Consider the following 15,486-nt stretch of genomic DNA (forward strand, 5'->3'; position numbering starts at 1 on the left):
TTTTTATTGAACTTTATTAAACGGTTCAATAAAAAATTGCTCAAATCAAGCCCTTTCCGGTTATTTTTTTTGTCAATTTCGCGCGACCACTCTTAAAATCACGTTCTAAACACATTAAGCGACTCGGATCATCAAAATTTGATCGGAAACTATGAGATTAAGATTTAGGGGATTTTTTTAGAGGTTTTTTTAAGGATCTCCGGAACCGCTCCGTATGTTTTTTGTGCGCATCTTTTAATCTTGTTAAAGGTTGTTAAAGCTCCGCGACTTGTAGTCAAGGCAGCTCATGATAAAGCTACGACTGCCTTCAAACGTATGTAATTTCGGGGTTTTTTTAATGGGATACCTTTGTTCGTCCAAAAAAAACAAAAAGGAGGAACATGGTCTCCCTTTCGTTTATTCCCTCTGTTTTCTCTCTTTCATGTAAGAGAACGTTTAGACAAGGAGAATAAATTCTTTACACCATCGGTATAAATATTTATTTTTTGCAAATAAAAAATGCTACTTGCACAACCGTTGTGTTGGTTGTGTGGGTAATTTTGACCGTCCAGATGTATTTGGATGGTCTAGATTTTAAACAAACTTTTTCAAGAAAAAGTCTTATAACTTTTGTGAGAAAGAGTTTGAGTGAATCCTGGCCATTTATTACAGCAATGGACGGCTAGAGATTGGTTGTGTGTTGTGTTTTACACAATCGTTGCGTGTGTAGCACTTTTGTTTCCAAATCAATTACATCGCGCCACGTTGCAAAATAGTGGTCTTAATCAATAAAACATGACGTGACGCAATATAATTGATTTGAAAGAAACAAATGTTCACTCCGGCGGTATAAAAAAATTTAATATCGTAGAGAAGTTCTGTTTTGGGGAAATAAAATTCAAGCTCCAAGATCATGCTTTTCAAAAAAAATTCACGAATCTGTATAAACATGATGCGGATCTCATTTATGGATTACTGCTACTAGAGAGAAACCTATTCATGGCTCAGCCGTGGATAGCTTTTTTACAGTAGCAATCAATCGCAACCATCTAAAAGTGTTCTGGACGGTCCGGATATTAATGAAACTTTCCGGGGAAAAGTTAAAACTAGACCGTCCAAAACACTTGTGGATGGTAGCGATTAGCGCCGTAAACAATTATTTCTGCTGTGAAAAAAGATTTTATCCTACTACTTATCACAGAAGCTTTAGGTACCCACGGGCCCCGGATAAGTTACTAATAGGTGTAAAAAATCATTTTCTTTTCCCATTCTTGGCATTGAACATAGGAAGAACATAACAGTTAGCAACTAGAAACAACACAACAGCAGTTATTCCTTCTCTTGTATGTTTGATTATCATCAAAACCCAATTCAGAATAAGAATTAAGCAAAGCTTTTACAAATCCACAATATGCTTAATTTGGCTTCCATCAAAGTTTCAGCGTTTGAAGCAAAGAGGTCAAAACGATAGAAAACCTCCTCAACCTGAACAAAATCAAGAACGTACAGGACTCAAAAATTTCAGAGGGAACCAAATACCCGCAATGATTTGCTTTTTCATTCCATAACAACTTTTCCTCCAATGTTTTTAATTTTGTCAATTATTTGCTCTGCTTCTTCTTTCGACACCCCCTTCTTAAACACTGCAGGTGTTTTCTCCACCAAATCCTTGGCTTCTTTGAGACCCAAGTCAGTAAAACTCCTTATCTCCTTGATAATCTTAATCTTTGAAGCTGCATCATAAGACTCCAACTTCAATTCGAAAACAGTCTTTTCTGGTTTTTTCTCCTCCTTGGCTGCTGCTGGCCCCTTTGTAGTGACCCCAGCAAATCCAGCAGCTCCTGGTTTCATGACTCCTACAACCGGAGGCTCTTTCATTCCCATTTTCTTCATCAAAATTGAAGATAGCTCCGCAACTTCAACAAGCGTAAGTCCTGCTATCTCATCAACCAGCCTAAAGACGCGATCTGTTGGAGGACTGCGGTGCTGTGTGGGATCAAAAGTTGAAGGATCATAGTCAGCCGGAAGCCTTCTTTGGTCAATCTCTACTTCTTCCTCCTCTTCTTCTTTCCTCATAGGTTGAGAAAAGTGCCGAGACGCAACATTTAAGTTACAAGGGTTAAGCGCAACCATGGAAGTAAGAATGGACTTCCTGCATATGCCATAAGGCAAGTGATGCCTCACCCTTGTGATCAAACTCATTTTAAGATTTGTAGAACAGTACGTCCACCTTGATCTACGAAGAACCCATTTCTTGCACCCTTACAGCTTCAAATCCTCCTAAAGTCCATGAAATGCGAAAAAATTAGAATCTACAAACAGGTGGCAAATGCAATTCAGATATGTTTGAATAAGAATAGGAAATATCTCAAGCGATTAGGAAGTGATTACAGACTTACAGAGAAAAAAAGTAAAATAAATCAGCAAAATTGAAGTAAACTAAAACCCGCAAAACCAATACAATAATGAAATCCATGGACCGAACCGTATCTCAAAATAACTAATGTATTTGGTATTAATTTAATATTTATTAATCAGCACATGTGTTTGAGATTGTCTTGTTGTAGAATAGCAAACGATTTTGAAATTTCCCATCTTTCTTTTGGTTTTAATGATAATGAAACAAAGCCTACACACCGCACACAACGAAGTAGTAAAATCCTAGCTGTCTGCAGGTCTGAATCGTCGATACATACACTTGCACGAAGAGGAATGGTGATTCGTAGGGGGTAGAGAGAGAAACTAAGATCTGCGAAGAAGATAGATAGGTGAATCGTCTCTCTCGATCAAACTTTCAAACCTCAATTCAGCATCTCCATCTATCATTGTCAATCTAATCAATTCAGGTAAGCACATTAACATAGGAACCTTGATTCGACCGTACCCGACGCCATCCCCGAATAGGCCAACACTGCATTGTACCCCGTACTTTTTCTTTGTATCCAGTACGCATTTTGCCGTACCATACCCGTACGTGTATGGCGACTTTTCCGGCGCCTTCAATAGTTTGGCTGTTCATCTCTGTTACTAATAAGTCGTCCGAATTGACTCTTACAACTGGCGTACATTGATAAGGCTAGTGAATTTTACTGAATAATTTTGGAAAAGAAATGGAAAAACTGGACGCAGAAGAAGAAGGATTGTATTGATTGAATGGATAGGTCACAACTGGGAATCTTTCCCTTATATTTGATTACAAATTGCTTACCCATTACAGAATCCATCATCCCTTCTTATACACGAGAGAGAGAGAGAGAGAGAGAGAGAGAGAGAGAGAGAGAGATCACGCAACCATTCCACCCTAAGAGCATCCACAATGTAATGAGACTCCATCATCCCTTCTTATACACGAAAAAGAGAGAGAGAGATCACGCAACCATTCCACCCTAAGAGCATCCACAATGTAATAATCGAAAGTGAATAATCAAAATTTTGCCACATTACATTTTGATTATCCATTAAGAGGTTGCAAACGCTAGCAAAGTCAAGTCCCACATTTTAATTTTCGCCCATAATCACAACCAATGCCCACTTCCAGCTAGGGATGAAATCGGTTTGGTTTTTCGCCATATTTTGCACCGAACCGAACCAGTCGGTTTGTGAGAATGAGGAGCCGACACCGACCGGTGGAAGGAGAAAACGTTCGGTTCGGTGGTGATCGAAGCGGTTCGGTTCCGTCGGTTTGTAGATTAGGATTGTTACAGACAACAACAACAAGAAGATCGAACAGGAACTTGACTGCCGAACTTGGATACAAATACCAGATTTTGCATACAAAACATGGGGAATGGTAAATAAACCTACTGGAGAGAGTGTATTGACAAACCTTTTCGAGTATTTCTAACTTGCTATCTTCAATCTGTTCCTCGAACGCGCAGAGGTGATAGACAGACAGAGTTCGCGATCTGTTCTTGTTCGGGCGCGCAGAGAGAGAGAGAGAGAGAGAGTGGTAGTCATGCCATGGCTGATGGCTGCGTAGAGTTGAGAGAGAGAGAGAGAGAGAGAGAGAGAGAGATTAGGGTTTCAGACTAGAGATGGCTGGAGGGCTGGTTGGCGCTGGGAAGACGGGAGGAGTATGAGATTAGGAATTTCATCTCCTGTTAGGTTTCCAGAGGATAGATCCAACGGCTAGGGTTAAAAGTTTAACCCCCTTAATATTATCGGTTCGGTTGGTTTTTTTATCCTAGAACCGAACCGAACCGAATCGCAATTTAAAAAAAATTAAAATCGAACTGAACCGACTCAAAACTAAAACCGACCAAATTAAGCAAAAATTGTTCGGTTCGATCGGTCCGTTCAATTTTTCAATTAACATTTTCATCCCTACTTTCAGTTCTATTTGTTTCTTCCCTCCAAATCTTTCACTTCATTTGACGCCTATTTCATCCCTCAAAGAAGGAAAAAAATTAAAAGAACAATTTTGGAAAAAACAGTTTTTGTAAAAAAAAAGATTTTGCAAAAAAAAAAGATTTTTTTTAAAAATATTTTTCTTAAATTTTTTGTAATGATGGCTGTACATGATTGAGAAAATATGAGGACCACTAAATTTAATTATTGTCAAAAAGTTACTAGTTTTAATTATCCAAATGGCCAAATTTAATTATTGGTCGAGATGTTGCTAAGTTTGATTATTATCTTTTTTTTAAATCAGTCAATTTCAATACGCACGAAGGCGAAGATTACATTGCTAACACAGGAGTGCACTAAACTACCTAATCCGGAACCCTAGGACACCCTGCAAAAGCAAATCAACACTTGGTGCCGATTTGAGAGTCCGGTTCGGGATAAGATAGAAAGATCTCAAAAGAAATCTCAGTACAAACCATTACACAATAAGGACAAATGTAATCGAAAATAACAAACAGAAAACAAGTGAAAAGGAAAAAACTGCTCCCATGGATAGTCCACAATGACCGCCGACCAGACTCCGACAGGCTCAAACGACCACGGCAGCTGAGTCCCCCTTCACCCTCGATCTGCCGTTGACGGCCCAGAATAAGGAGAACCTCGGGCGAGACAACCAAACCGGAGCCGAAACGAGAACCCCCAACGCAAGCACCACTGTTGCCGCTGCCAGAAACCCCCATAACACCACCGTATCAGCCGCCGACCACAGCAACCCTCAAATCCGACCAAACACCGAAACCTAACCCATTCAAAACACGCACCAGAAGAAGAACTAAAACAAAGAAATTATTTACCCACCACCACAACCTCACCAGATCCGGGGGAGACCCCGAATCAGTACAAGACCAGACTGGAAGAAACAGCCGGTAAAATAGACGGAAGACCGCCGGAAACAAAACCTAACTCCACAAACCTCACCTTATTTAACCCTACCACCGACCACCAGCTACCAGATCTGAGCTTCCACCACGAGGACGGAACGAAAAGACCCACTGCACCATGGCCGGAGTCCACGCCGGACTCGACAATTGGAAAAGCTGAAACCGGAGTAGTGGAAACGATAGAAAAGAGAAAAAAGAGAGGGAGATTAGGGGAAAAAAAGGGGAGGAAGGAGGGAGAGGAGGGGAGCGGCAGCCCCTCCCCCCAAACGAAAACCCTTCTGGTAGAAAAGTTTAGAGAGAGAGAGAAGATTCAGTGAAATACAAATATGTAAACAAAACTGAGAGAGCATGTGTGCACTTTTTTTAAGCAAACATTACTAACTTTAGCAATCATTTGGTTTTGATTATTATATTGTGGATGCTCTAATGACTCTGCACTGGCCCCATAACTAACTCTTTAGGAGTATTTTTTGTCAAAATTGTATACATTAGCAAGAGTTAACGGAGTATTATATTCGTATTAGTCAACAAGGGGATCATAGGTTATCCATAGTCTTGAATCCCAAATTTATCTCCTGTGAGGCTCGAATCTCCGCCTTCACCATAGAGGGATGCTGGGAGAACCAACTTTTTTTTTGAACAGAAGAGAACCAACTTTCACTGGGACTGGTTTCTCCCATAACTGACTCTTACAAACCGACTCTCTGGTGCATGGCTTGTCCTCCTCTGAAGCACTCTAACATTTGGACTGGTAAGACCCCGACTAGGGGTATTGCGAATACCCTCTCGAGATGGTATTGGTAATTCGTCCTCTCTCTTAATGATACAATGACCAAATTGTCCATTTATTTGGAATCTCTGTAGAATAGATATTTGAAAGAGCTTTAGAAATAAAAATTAATTATGACCATTTAGGATAAAATAATTAAAAAATAAGATCTTCATACTGGTTCAAACTAATTAAAAATTAGAGCACTTCAATTTTTTTTAAACAGTGTTATAAATTAAAAAATTAAGTGCTTCAATTTTGAATCCGTTTGAACCAGTGCGATGATGTTTTGTTGATCATATTATTCTTAAGGGTCATAGTTAAATTTGTCTTTAGGGCTCTCATAATAAAGTTTATGTTCCATAGGGTCCCAAAGAAAGAGTATAAAATTACGAGAGTCTTAGAGAAGAAATTTAACTATGACCCTTTAGATGATATGATCAGCAAAACAACATTTTTGCATCGGTTCAAACGAATTGAAGATTGGAACACTTTATTTTTTTAATATATAAATGCTTTTGGTTATTTATTATTTTCTCGGTTCACTTTTGATGCACAGTGCACGGTGTTGTTATTCTTTAGATTTGCGTAAGGGCAAAAATGGAAATGTATATATTAGTCAAATCCTATCTCATATGAAACAAACATGATATTAATAATTTCATCATAAACAAACAAGCAATTTACCAATTCTATCCCTTACCAATCTCATCTCCTTACGAATCACACCCATCTATCACCGTTAAGAGTAGACTATAACTTCATTCCTAGAGGAAAAAGAAAACATTAACAGTAATGCATCATCCCCGATGAAGCTCAGCAGCTCCGACCAAGTCCCATAGAAAGGTAAAGGGTAAAGAGTTTGGTTTGTCTCAAATTTGGGCAAAGAAATGAATAAAATCCCAAATTGGAAAGGCTTTAAGTCATGCATCGAGGATTGTTTTTTGCCCAATTTTGAATTTGGGTCATAAAATGGGTAAGAATTGGAGATAGTCTTTAGGCTTTCTCCTTTTGCCACAGTAATTTTCAAGAGTGGATAGCCAGCCCCGATCCCAAAAAAAAAAAAGAAGAGGTGTTAGAACAAGTACACTAGATGAGCTTAAATACATTTTTTGCTATTTTACCTAGAAACATACAAAAATAGTCTACACCAGATAAGCTGAAAGAGGAGCTAAAATGCATTTATAAATAGTTGTTCTCTATTTTTACCTATGCACTATTCATACTTTTTTCTTTTTTTATTATTTCTTTCTCTCTCTCTCTCTCCTCCCTCCTTTCTCCTCTCTTTAAACAATAAAGATAATGAAAAATGAGTGAAAAATATATATTTTAATTGGAGTTAGGTAAAATAAATAGTATTAGTGTAGTGTTGAGAGAGATGTGAGTAGATAAAATGAAAAAAATGCACTGTTGATCAGCATTTTTACATTTTCATTGGTGTACATGCTCTTAGAATAGCCATTTTGGTTAGGCTGTTGGGGTGAAGACAATGTATTATGTGCCTAGCTAAAATAGAATTTTGGATTTTGGATAGGCAGTTTGACTGGGGATAGTACGCAGCAGGGCACAGGGGCGGGCATCAATTGAGGTTTCCCAACTTTCCACAGTGGAACCAACATCTATGGTCTATCGCATCAGCTTTTTGAACAACACAAGCTGAAGCGGAGAGAGAGAGAGAAATGGAAACGGGGAAGGTGGTCGTGGAAAGAATTGGAGGAAAGTCAACGGTCACCCGATGCTTCTCCAAATATCCTCTCAAATTCATAATCCCAACGAAGGTTCTGTACTAGTGTAACGATCCGAATTTTTGACCCAAATTTTTTTTAATACAAATTTATATTGTTAAATTTCTAATTCAATAATTAATTAGATTGAATAATTAAAATATATTATTATGTGTACAATTGATATTATTTGCATTATTATATAAGATATGTATTTAAACTTTAGATATACAGGGAATCAGTGATTCATATTCATCTCTTATCTTTCCTATCTAAACCCTAAGTAGAACTCTATTCAAACTAACTCTCCACTTCTCTATCTCTCATCCTATACATAAAAGCATCCAAATACATTCTCACCATGTACATACATGCGTCCACATACATTAGAATTGAAACCCCCCTCCCCCCTCAAATGTGAAACTTGTCCCCTATCATTTTGTCATTATCAGTATCACTCTCATTCCTCATTCCACCACTTCTACACTTATCCTCTCACCTTCTCACTGCCTTATTCTCTCTCATTATACATACCAACACAATCCGAAAATTGAACACCAGTATATTATTTTACTCTCAATTCTATTGTTGAGTCTAGAATAGAGAAAGAGAGAGAGAGTTGTGGCCGTAGGTGTGTGCACACCGTGAGTTTCGTGAGTACAACGCCGCTGTGGGCCCTGTTGGAGTGCCGCCGGACGCTGCCTCGATATTTCAAAACCACTATAGCGATCTACGGACTCCGTACAACACTTATCCGGACTTAGAATCGCGTTTGAGGTAGTTTTCCGAAAACCCGAAACCTTTATCTCCATTTTAGCGGAGTTACTTAGATTTAAAGTTTATTGAAGATGATGATGACCTACTGTTAAATTGTCAATTTATTTTTAGCCTTATTTATATTAAAATTTAGTCCGATTGTGCTAGAATGATTAGTGTTATACCCTGTGAAAATTTATGATCGTTTAACAAGTGTTTGATTGTAAAATTATTATTGATGATGCATTATTGATTTGTATTGAGTGAACGTTTACGTGTTTAATAAATTATTGAGGTAGATAAATGTTTATGAAATATTCACAAGAATATTTTACTAGTAAAAATTTATTTAGATTGTAAACAAGAAATATTTTAGATTATATATTAGTTAATCTTTAACTCTAATAAATATTAACTAGAATAGCCTCGTATAATTTTATTCTTATGAAAATCTCATATTAATATTTAATATAGCTAGTAAATACTAAATTTAGCAATAAGTATTTTTCAATAAAAATTTGTTTGAAAAATCTATAAATAGTATGAGAGTTAAAGAAAATGTGTTAAATAGTAGAAATGTTTTATAAAATTTCTAAATGAGAGAAATAGACTTAATTTTAAGTGTAGTAATTAATTGTTTGACTGAATATTATTTTGTTATTCGCATGATAAATTCTATGACATGATTAATTTTATCGCATGGTTATGTGTTGTTAGTACTTTTAGTTGAAATGTTGAACCGTGTGATATTTTGTTGTGGCTGTAGATTGGACAAATAGGTTCCCTGGGTGGTTACGAGTAGTGAATCATGTAGACGATGATAAGTAAATGGAAAATGGTAAAGTGTTGAAAGTGTGAGTACTGTGTGGATTGTGAATTGAGCCATGGCGATGGCAAGGGTAATCTATGGGGCCCTGTGTTGAAATGAGTTACCTGCGGGGCCCAGTGTTGTGACACTAATGTATGATACGTCATGGAAAGTTTCTCTTTGAGGAAGAGAATGGGTCCCATGAGACGGTTATAGTTAGTGAGACGTTAATGTATGATACGTCATGGAAAGTTTCTCTTTGAGGAAGAGAATGGGTCCCATGAGACGGTTATAGTTAGCGTGGGGTAGTGGATGTCCGACCCTAATGTACGATACGTCATGGGATGACTCGATCCTCCTGTTATGGTCTTAAGTGAGAACATACTCGGTACATAACTTAGATGTGCTCACCTAGGACCCTGGTGCAGGACAAGCAAGAGGAAGGGTGGACCCATGAGACGATTGTAGTTAGTGGATGTGGGAGGAAAGGATCTCGCGGAGAAAATCCTTAGATTACATGTAAAATGATGGATAGTAAAGAAAAAGACGATGTGTTATTATTTTGTACCTTCGGTGTATTATGAATTATTATATTGTTGATCTGCATATTGTGGTATTGGGTTTTAGGATTTCTACTTAGTGAATTATCACTCAGGATATGTTTGTATCCTGGCAAATCGTTTGCTTCGGCGTTCAATTTGCCAGAGTGTGCAGGATTCCACAATGGAGCAGTTGATACAGGTGGGACCCCTGAAACGGAGTCTGGGCCAACGTTGCTTGGAATTCGTGTCAAAATTAGAGTCGTTCTGGAGTTGCTTTTATTAAATAAATGTACATAGATTTTTGTATTATTTTAAAATTGTAATTTTTGTATAAGGATAAATAATGGCCTAATAGTTTGTAAAATTCAGTGTATTTTAGGGTTAATGTTTCCGAAATCCCTTGAGAAATCGGGGCGTTACAACTAGTACCAATCTCTGTCTCTTTTTTTCAACCTTTTCTTTAATTTCAATAATTACCCATTACGAAACAACAATCTGAGATTCTACCATTTACCTTTACGATTTGCTTATACAGGTGGGTAGCTCCCAAACTGATGTTGTTTGGATTTACTCTCTCACCTATGGTGGTGGCATTGTTTGTGTATGTTCTCACTCCCCATCCTCTATATTCATTTGCATATGAACGCGGATATAGTTATACACACACACACATAACCAAGAATTGACATGGTGGTTAAGGCTGGGTCCTAGGTTTTGCTCATCCGATATAGGATACCTCTAGTTGCTATTGGGTCAGTCGATACGAGTTTTTACCAGGCTTTAATTTGTCTTCCGCTAGTAGACAGTGGATTGGTCCTAGGATTAGTCAAGATCCACGTAAGCTGGCCCGAACATATTCAATTGGGCAAAGTACGGATTACATCCTTATGGTTTGGCTTTTTGGTGGATAACCTCCCTGAGTTTTACTAATGACCACAAGGAGGAGAAAATGGTCATTAGTAAAATTCAAGGAGGTGTCATCTGCCAAAAGGCCAAACCATAAAGAGGTAATTCATACTTTGCCCTATTCGATTATCAGGAAAATGAACATACCTAAAATTTCTTATTATACTGAATAATAATTTGTTTGCGAGTTGTACAACCCCCCCCCCCCCCCCCCCCCCCCCCCCCCCCCCCCCCTCGCTCTCTCTCTCTCTCTCGGGTACTGATATTGCATATTAGGCGAACGCAGAGAGATTCAATCTCATGTGATTTAACAATTGGAGATGGTTGCACCACTGTTTTGACCACCCAGGCTTCCACGAAGGTCAATTTTAGTTGGTTGCCTTCTACTTAATTAGTTTCAATGCCTGCCGCTTGCGTATGATGCACCTTATATATTGATTCTATGTGCTCTATCCTATGTGTTAATTTATTGAAGTTTTTTACTTTGACATTGAATATAGGTCTACAAGTCTCTGCAATCTAAGTGTTGTGAACAAGTATTGGAGGTATCCGTTCTTCCTTAATCGACAAACCATGGTTTCTTGAGTTCGTTATGTTCGGTATCAATTATGTTGGTTGTTTGCTTTAATCTTAAGTGTGGTATTGGAAAAAGAAAGGGACAAAAATTGTAGTGTTATCATTTGCTTTTTATTATATGATTTAGTAAGCAAGAAGAACGAGAAAAGTAAACAGTTGTTCTTGGGGTTTAAGTTCTCAAATGGAAAACGGTTTCTTCTTAGTACCGTCCTCCCTCTTATTTATGGTTTTATGCGTTTTATAGCTTTGGCACGTATGATAGATTATACCTTGTTATAGAGTTGGGTACTTGGCGGTTTAGCTATTGAAAACGCTTAGGCAACTCTTTTAGCATCGTGTGAAACTTCCGATGATCAGTTCACTTCTAGAATTCTTGAGGCAAATAGTTATTGAATCATTTAAGTAGTCCATACTATATATTTTTACATCACGCCTTAACAGTTAAAGCAGGGAGACATGCTTGTAACTCTATTTTCTAGATGTAACTCAACTTGCGAGGAATTAGTTTGTTTTTTTGGGGAAACAAGATGAAGTTTGTTGGATACAATGCGCAACCATTGAAGGAGATCTTCCATCCTCTTCTCTCTCTCTCTCTCTGAAGTTATGAAACAAATACTTGCTACTAAAAACGGCTAATTTATGCCATGCAATAGGCAAGAATTGGAAATGGTGCTCTTTTGGCTGTGATTCCAAATCCGGTGACGTGTTTCTCCACTGCAAAGTACTCCCAAAAGCAAGTCTTCAGGGTGTCAGCAGACTCAAACTTGCTTATTGTTGATTGGATCACTAGTGGCCGTCATGAGAGCGGAGAAAGATGGGATTTTGAGCTCTACAAAAGCACCAACCACATCTTCTTTAAAGGTGACCAACCTTTGTTTCTTGATGCGGTAATATTCCTCTTTCATATGCTTTTACGTTGTTGTGTACTGAATATGACTGACTTCCAGTGCTCATTAACAGCAATACAGATACTTATCCCAAAAACATAAAAAAAATTAACAGCAATACAGATAAGGAGGTTGTTTTAATCATGGAATCTTTGGTAGTCGTTCGTTTCTTTTTCTTTTCTTTTTTTTAGTGTGTTGTTCACTCGTATTGTCTTGCTAAGAAAACTGATATTTATGTTAACTTCTTTTTTGAAATAAAGCACTTCATTGAGCTCATGGAGAGCCTTGATGAGACCATCTTGTATAATCCACCATTATATTAATGGAAGAAGACACCCTTTTATTTCCTTTAACTTTTCTATTTCCTTTTCCTTTTCCTTACCCAAATCCTGGGGCCAAATACAACCTTAGTATCTTAAAGATGGTGATATATTTGTTTGTTGACTTTTAGATTATGTTACGAGTTATTCAACCATCTCAGCAAACTGACTTAGTTCTGTATTATTTCTTCACTACTTGGAATTTAGGGAATAAAGTTTGAGCTTCATGCATCTACATGTCATAGGTGCTTATCTTGAATATTTTCTCTTGTTGGCCTAGATATTGCTAGAGCAAGGAAGCATAACTATGATTGCTAAACGGATGCAAGACTATCAAGTTCTTGCTATGGTCATACTCTTGGGGTAGGTAATGGGTTCTTCGAGTATTAGGACTTTGGTGTATCCTTGGTCTATTTTATTCAACTACGTGATGATGAAAGGAATGTTGTTGGTAACTAGTAGTCATTTTCTTGGTTTTAGGCCAAAAATGCAGCACGTTCAAAACCAATTTCAACAATATGTAAAGAACTAAAATTTTTATGATGCCCCAGTGTGGTATTGGGGCATCATGCCCCCATTTAATATAGACCACTAGATTAGGTTTTAGGTTAATGTGGACCCTTGGATCAAAATCACCTCCTAAAAGTAAGGTGGTTTTGCGTTTTTTCAACCATTATACTTACAATGAACACTGGCTCTTCTTACCATATTTTATGCTGATACTTACCACAAAATAAGGCACACTTACCACAACTAAAGGCTGTACTTCAACGTTTTTCGGTGTTTTCAAAATAATTTTAGGAGGGAGGGGGATGGATCCAAGGGTTACTAGGAGAGAGGGGCATGAATCCAAGGGTTGAGATCGAAAGAAGAGATCCAAAAGTGTTTTAAAAAAAACGGGGGCATGATGCCCCAATACCGCTTTAGGGCATGGTAGAGCAGTTGCATATGCCTTCCACTGCTTTGAGACCCTACGGAAAAATAAATGCCGATCAACGCTTGACTAAACCGGCGTTTATTGCTTCTTGCAGTGTCTTTGGTCCTAAGGTACTTCCATCAACTCCATCTCCCATGAGGTAGCTAATTATGTACGATTCTCTATGTCAACTCCCGCAATTCGTTGCAACTTACTTGTCCCTTTAGGTATTGTTAGAGCTTGTCCCCAGGGACGGAGCCAGGATTTTCGTTTAGTGGGGTCGAAAATTTGAACTATGTATGGATTGGGGCAAAAATGAATTTTAAAGGAGGGTCAAATGAGTAAAAATTGGATGAAAATTATACCAATTTCTAAAAAAAATTGGGAGGCAGCGGGGTCAGCTGCCCCCCCTTGACTCTTAATGGCTCCGCCAGTGCTTGTCCCACATTGATTAATTACTACCTCCAAAAGGTGATGTCTCCACTCACAGCAGCCAATTAGTTTTGAATTTGATGCTTTAACATATATATGCATATACTTGATTATATAAATATTCTCGTTGGTTATCAAGATCACTTTTCTTGTGATTTTTATGTTTTCGCTCAGAGTATCTGAGATTGTATCATTGTCCATCCAGGTATTTAGTACCTTCCAAATATTCGACTATTCTCACGGACAGAACATAGTCATTTTCTTTACATGACTGATAAAAGAGTTTTGTCTTTTACAAAAAAAAAAAAAGAAGAAGAAGAAGATAAACAGTTGGTGAATTGTGATTGTGGTGCTTGGATTATGACCACAAAGAATGGAATGCAATTCTCCCTTTGCAATTGCTTTGCCTTCTGTTTTCCTTCATTTTTGTGGTCAAGTCCTACAAATGTTTGGGACTTATGTGTGCACATGTATATGCATATCTTATTATTCTATAAACATACTCTTTGGTTTTTATGATCTGGTTTCACGAAATATTCATGCTTCATGCATAGAACATTAGACAGAAAACGAAAGACAAAACAACCAAACAACACCTGGGCTTCTAATCCAGTGGTTGTGTACCAGCACTCAAGTGTTAGGAGGCTCTGGGTTCAAGCTGATGGACCATTATCAACACCCCATGTAGTAATCTAACACGATAACTAACTAACGCTACCTATTACAAAAAAAAAAAAACATTCATCTGAATGCCGGGTGCTATAGTACCTTCCAAATAGTTGATTGTTATCGTTGTAAAAGATGTATTTATTCATTTTTACTTGACAAAATCGAAGATATAGGAGATACTTTGTTTTGAAGTGTCAATGCAAGAGGTACTCGGATCATCACATTTTTCGTGACTATTAAACTTGTTAGCCTTCTCATATGCAGGGGGTTGGTGTTGTTGTACGAATAGCTGCCATGACTACTGAATCCGTTTACAGGTTCCTACAGCATCAATTGCTTAGCTTAGAGCCATTGCTTGGGGTATCGCCATATCGGTCATCTTGACAATTGTGTTCCTTTTATGGTTGCTTAAGCCCTCAAGTTGTAGTCGAGTATTGTTTTGATGAATCAATGATTTGTGTTATCTTTGCAATAATTATCTCTTTAGTTTTTTCCGATGCCTCAACAACCAAATAACGAAGTAGTGAGGAAATCATTGTTTCCAAATCCGAGAAATAGGAGTATAGCAAGTGTGTGGATTAAGCTCCAGATCAATGTTAACCTTCTCTGGAGCGACTTGCTTCATGTTTAGGGTCAGGTTGGTTTATGCTTTGTATTCTTGGGGAAACTAAAACATGGCATTAGGATTAGTTGGGCTTTCTTTGACTGCTAATTTGTACGCACAACATGGACGCTGAGGATTATCGCAAGTAGGGCTGCAAACGATCCAAGTCGCTCGCGAGCGGCTCGAAGCTCGGCTCGATAACAGCTCGGCTCGGCTCGAGACACAAACGAACGAGCTCGAGCTCGAACGCCAGGGCAGAAAAGAGAGCTCGCAGGAGGTAGAGAGCGGCGGCGGATAAACAAATGGGTAT

General features: G+C 38.1%; 1 protein-coding gene and 1 pseudogene across 1 annotated transcript; one reads left to right on the forward strand and one right to left on the reverse strand.

Moving 5' to 3' along the window:
• Positions 1-1,308: 1,308 nt before the first annotated feature.
• On the reverse strand, positions 1,309-4,103 carry LOC131329829 (uncharacterized). Its single transcript, XM_058363204.1, has 2 exons — positions 3,806-4,103; positions 1,309-2,259 (listed from the first exon to the last, which is right to left on the reverse strand). The coding sequence occupies exon 2, from the start codon at positions 2,179-2,181 to the stop codon at positions 1,537-1,539; it is 645 nt and encodes a 214-aa protein (XP_058219187.1). The 5' UTR covers positions 2,182-2,259; positions 3,806-4,103; the 3' UTR covers positions 1,309-1,536.
• A 3,553-nt stretch (positions 4,104-7,656) lies between these two features.
• LOC131330332 (urease accessory protein D-like) lies at positions 7,657-15,317 on the forward strand (annotated as a pseudogene).
• Positions 15,318-15,486: the final 169 nt, after the last annotated feature.

The sequence above is a fragment of the Rhododendron vialii genome, chromosome 6a (assembly GCF_030253575.1).
Source record: "Rhododendron vialii isolate Sample 1 chromosome 6a, ASM3025357v1".
Taxonomy (NCBI): Eukaryota; Viridiplantae; Streptophyta; class Magnoliopsida; order Ericales; family Ericaceae; genus Rhododendron; species Rhododendron vialii.

What these genes read in the sequence shown, in the direction of transcription:
- LOC131329829 (XM_058363204.1), bottom strand. Translation starts at nt 2,181, where the DNA reads ATGAGTTTGATCACAAGGGTGAGGCATCACTTGCCTTATGGCATATGC.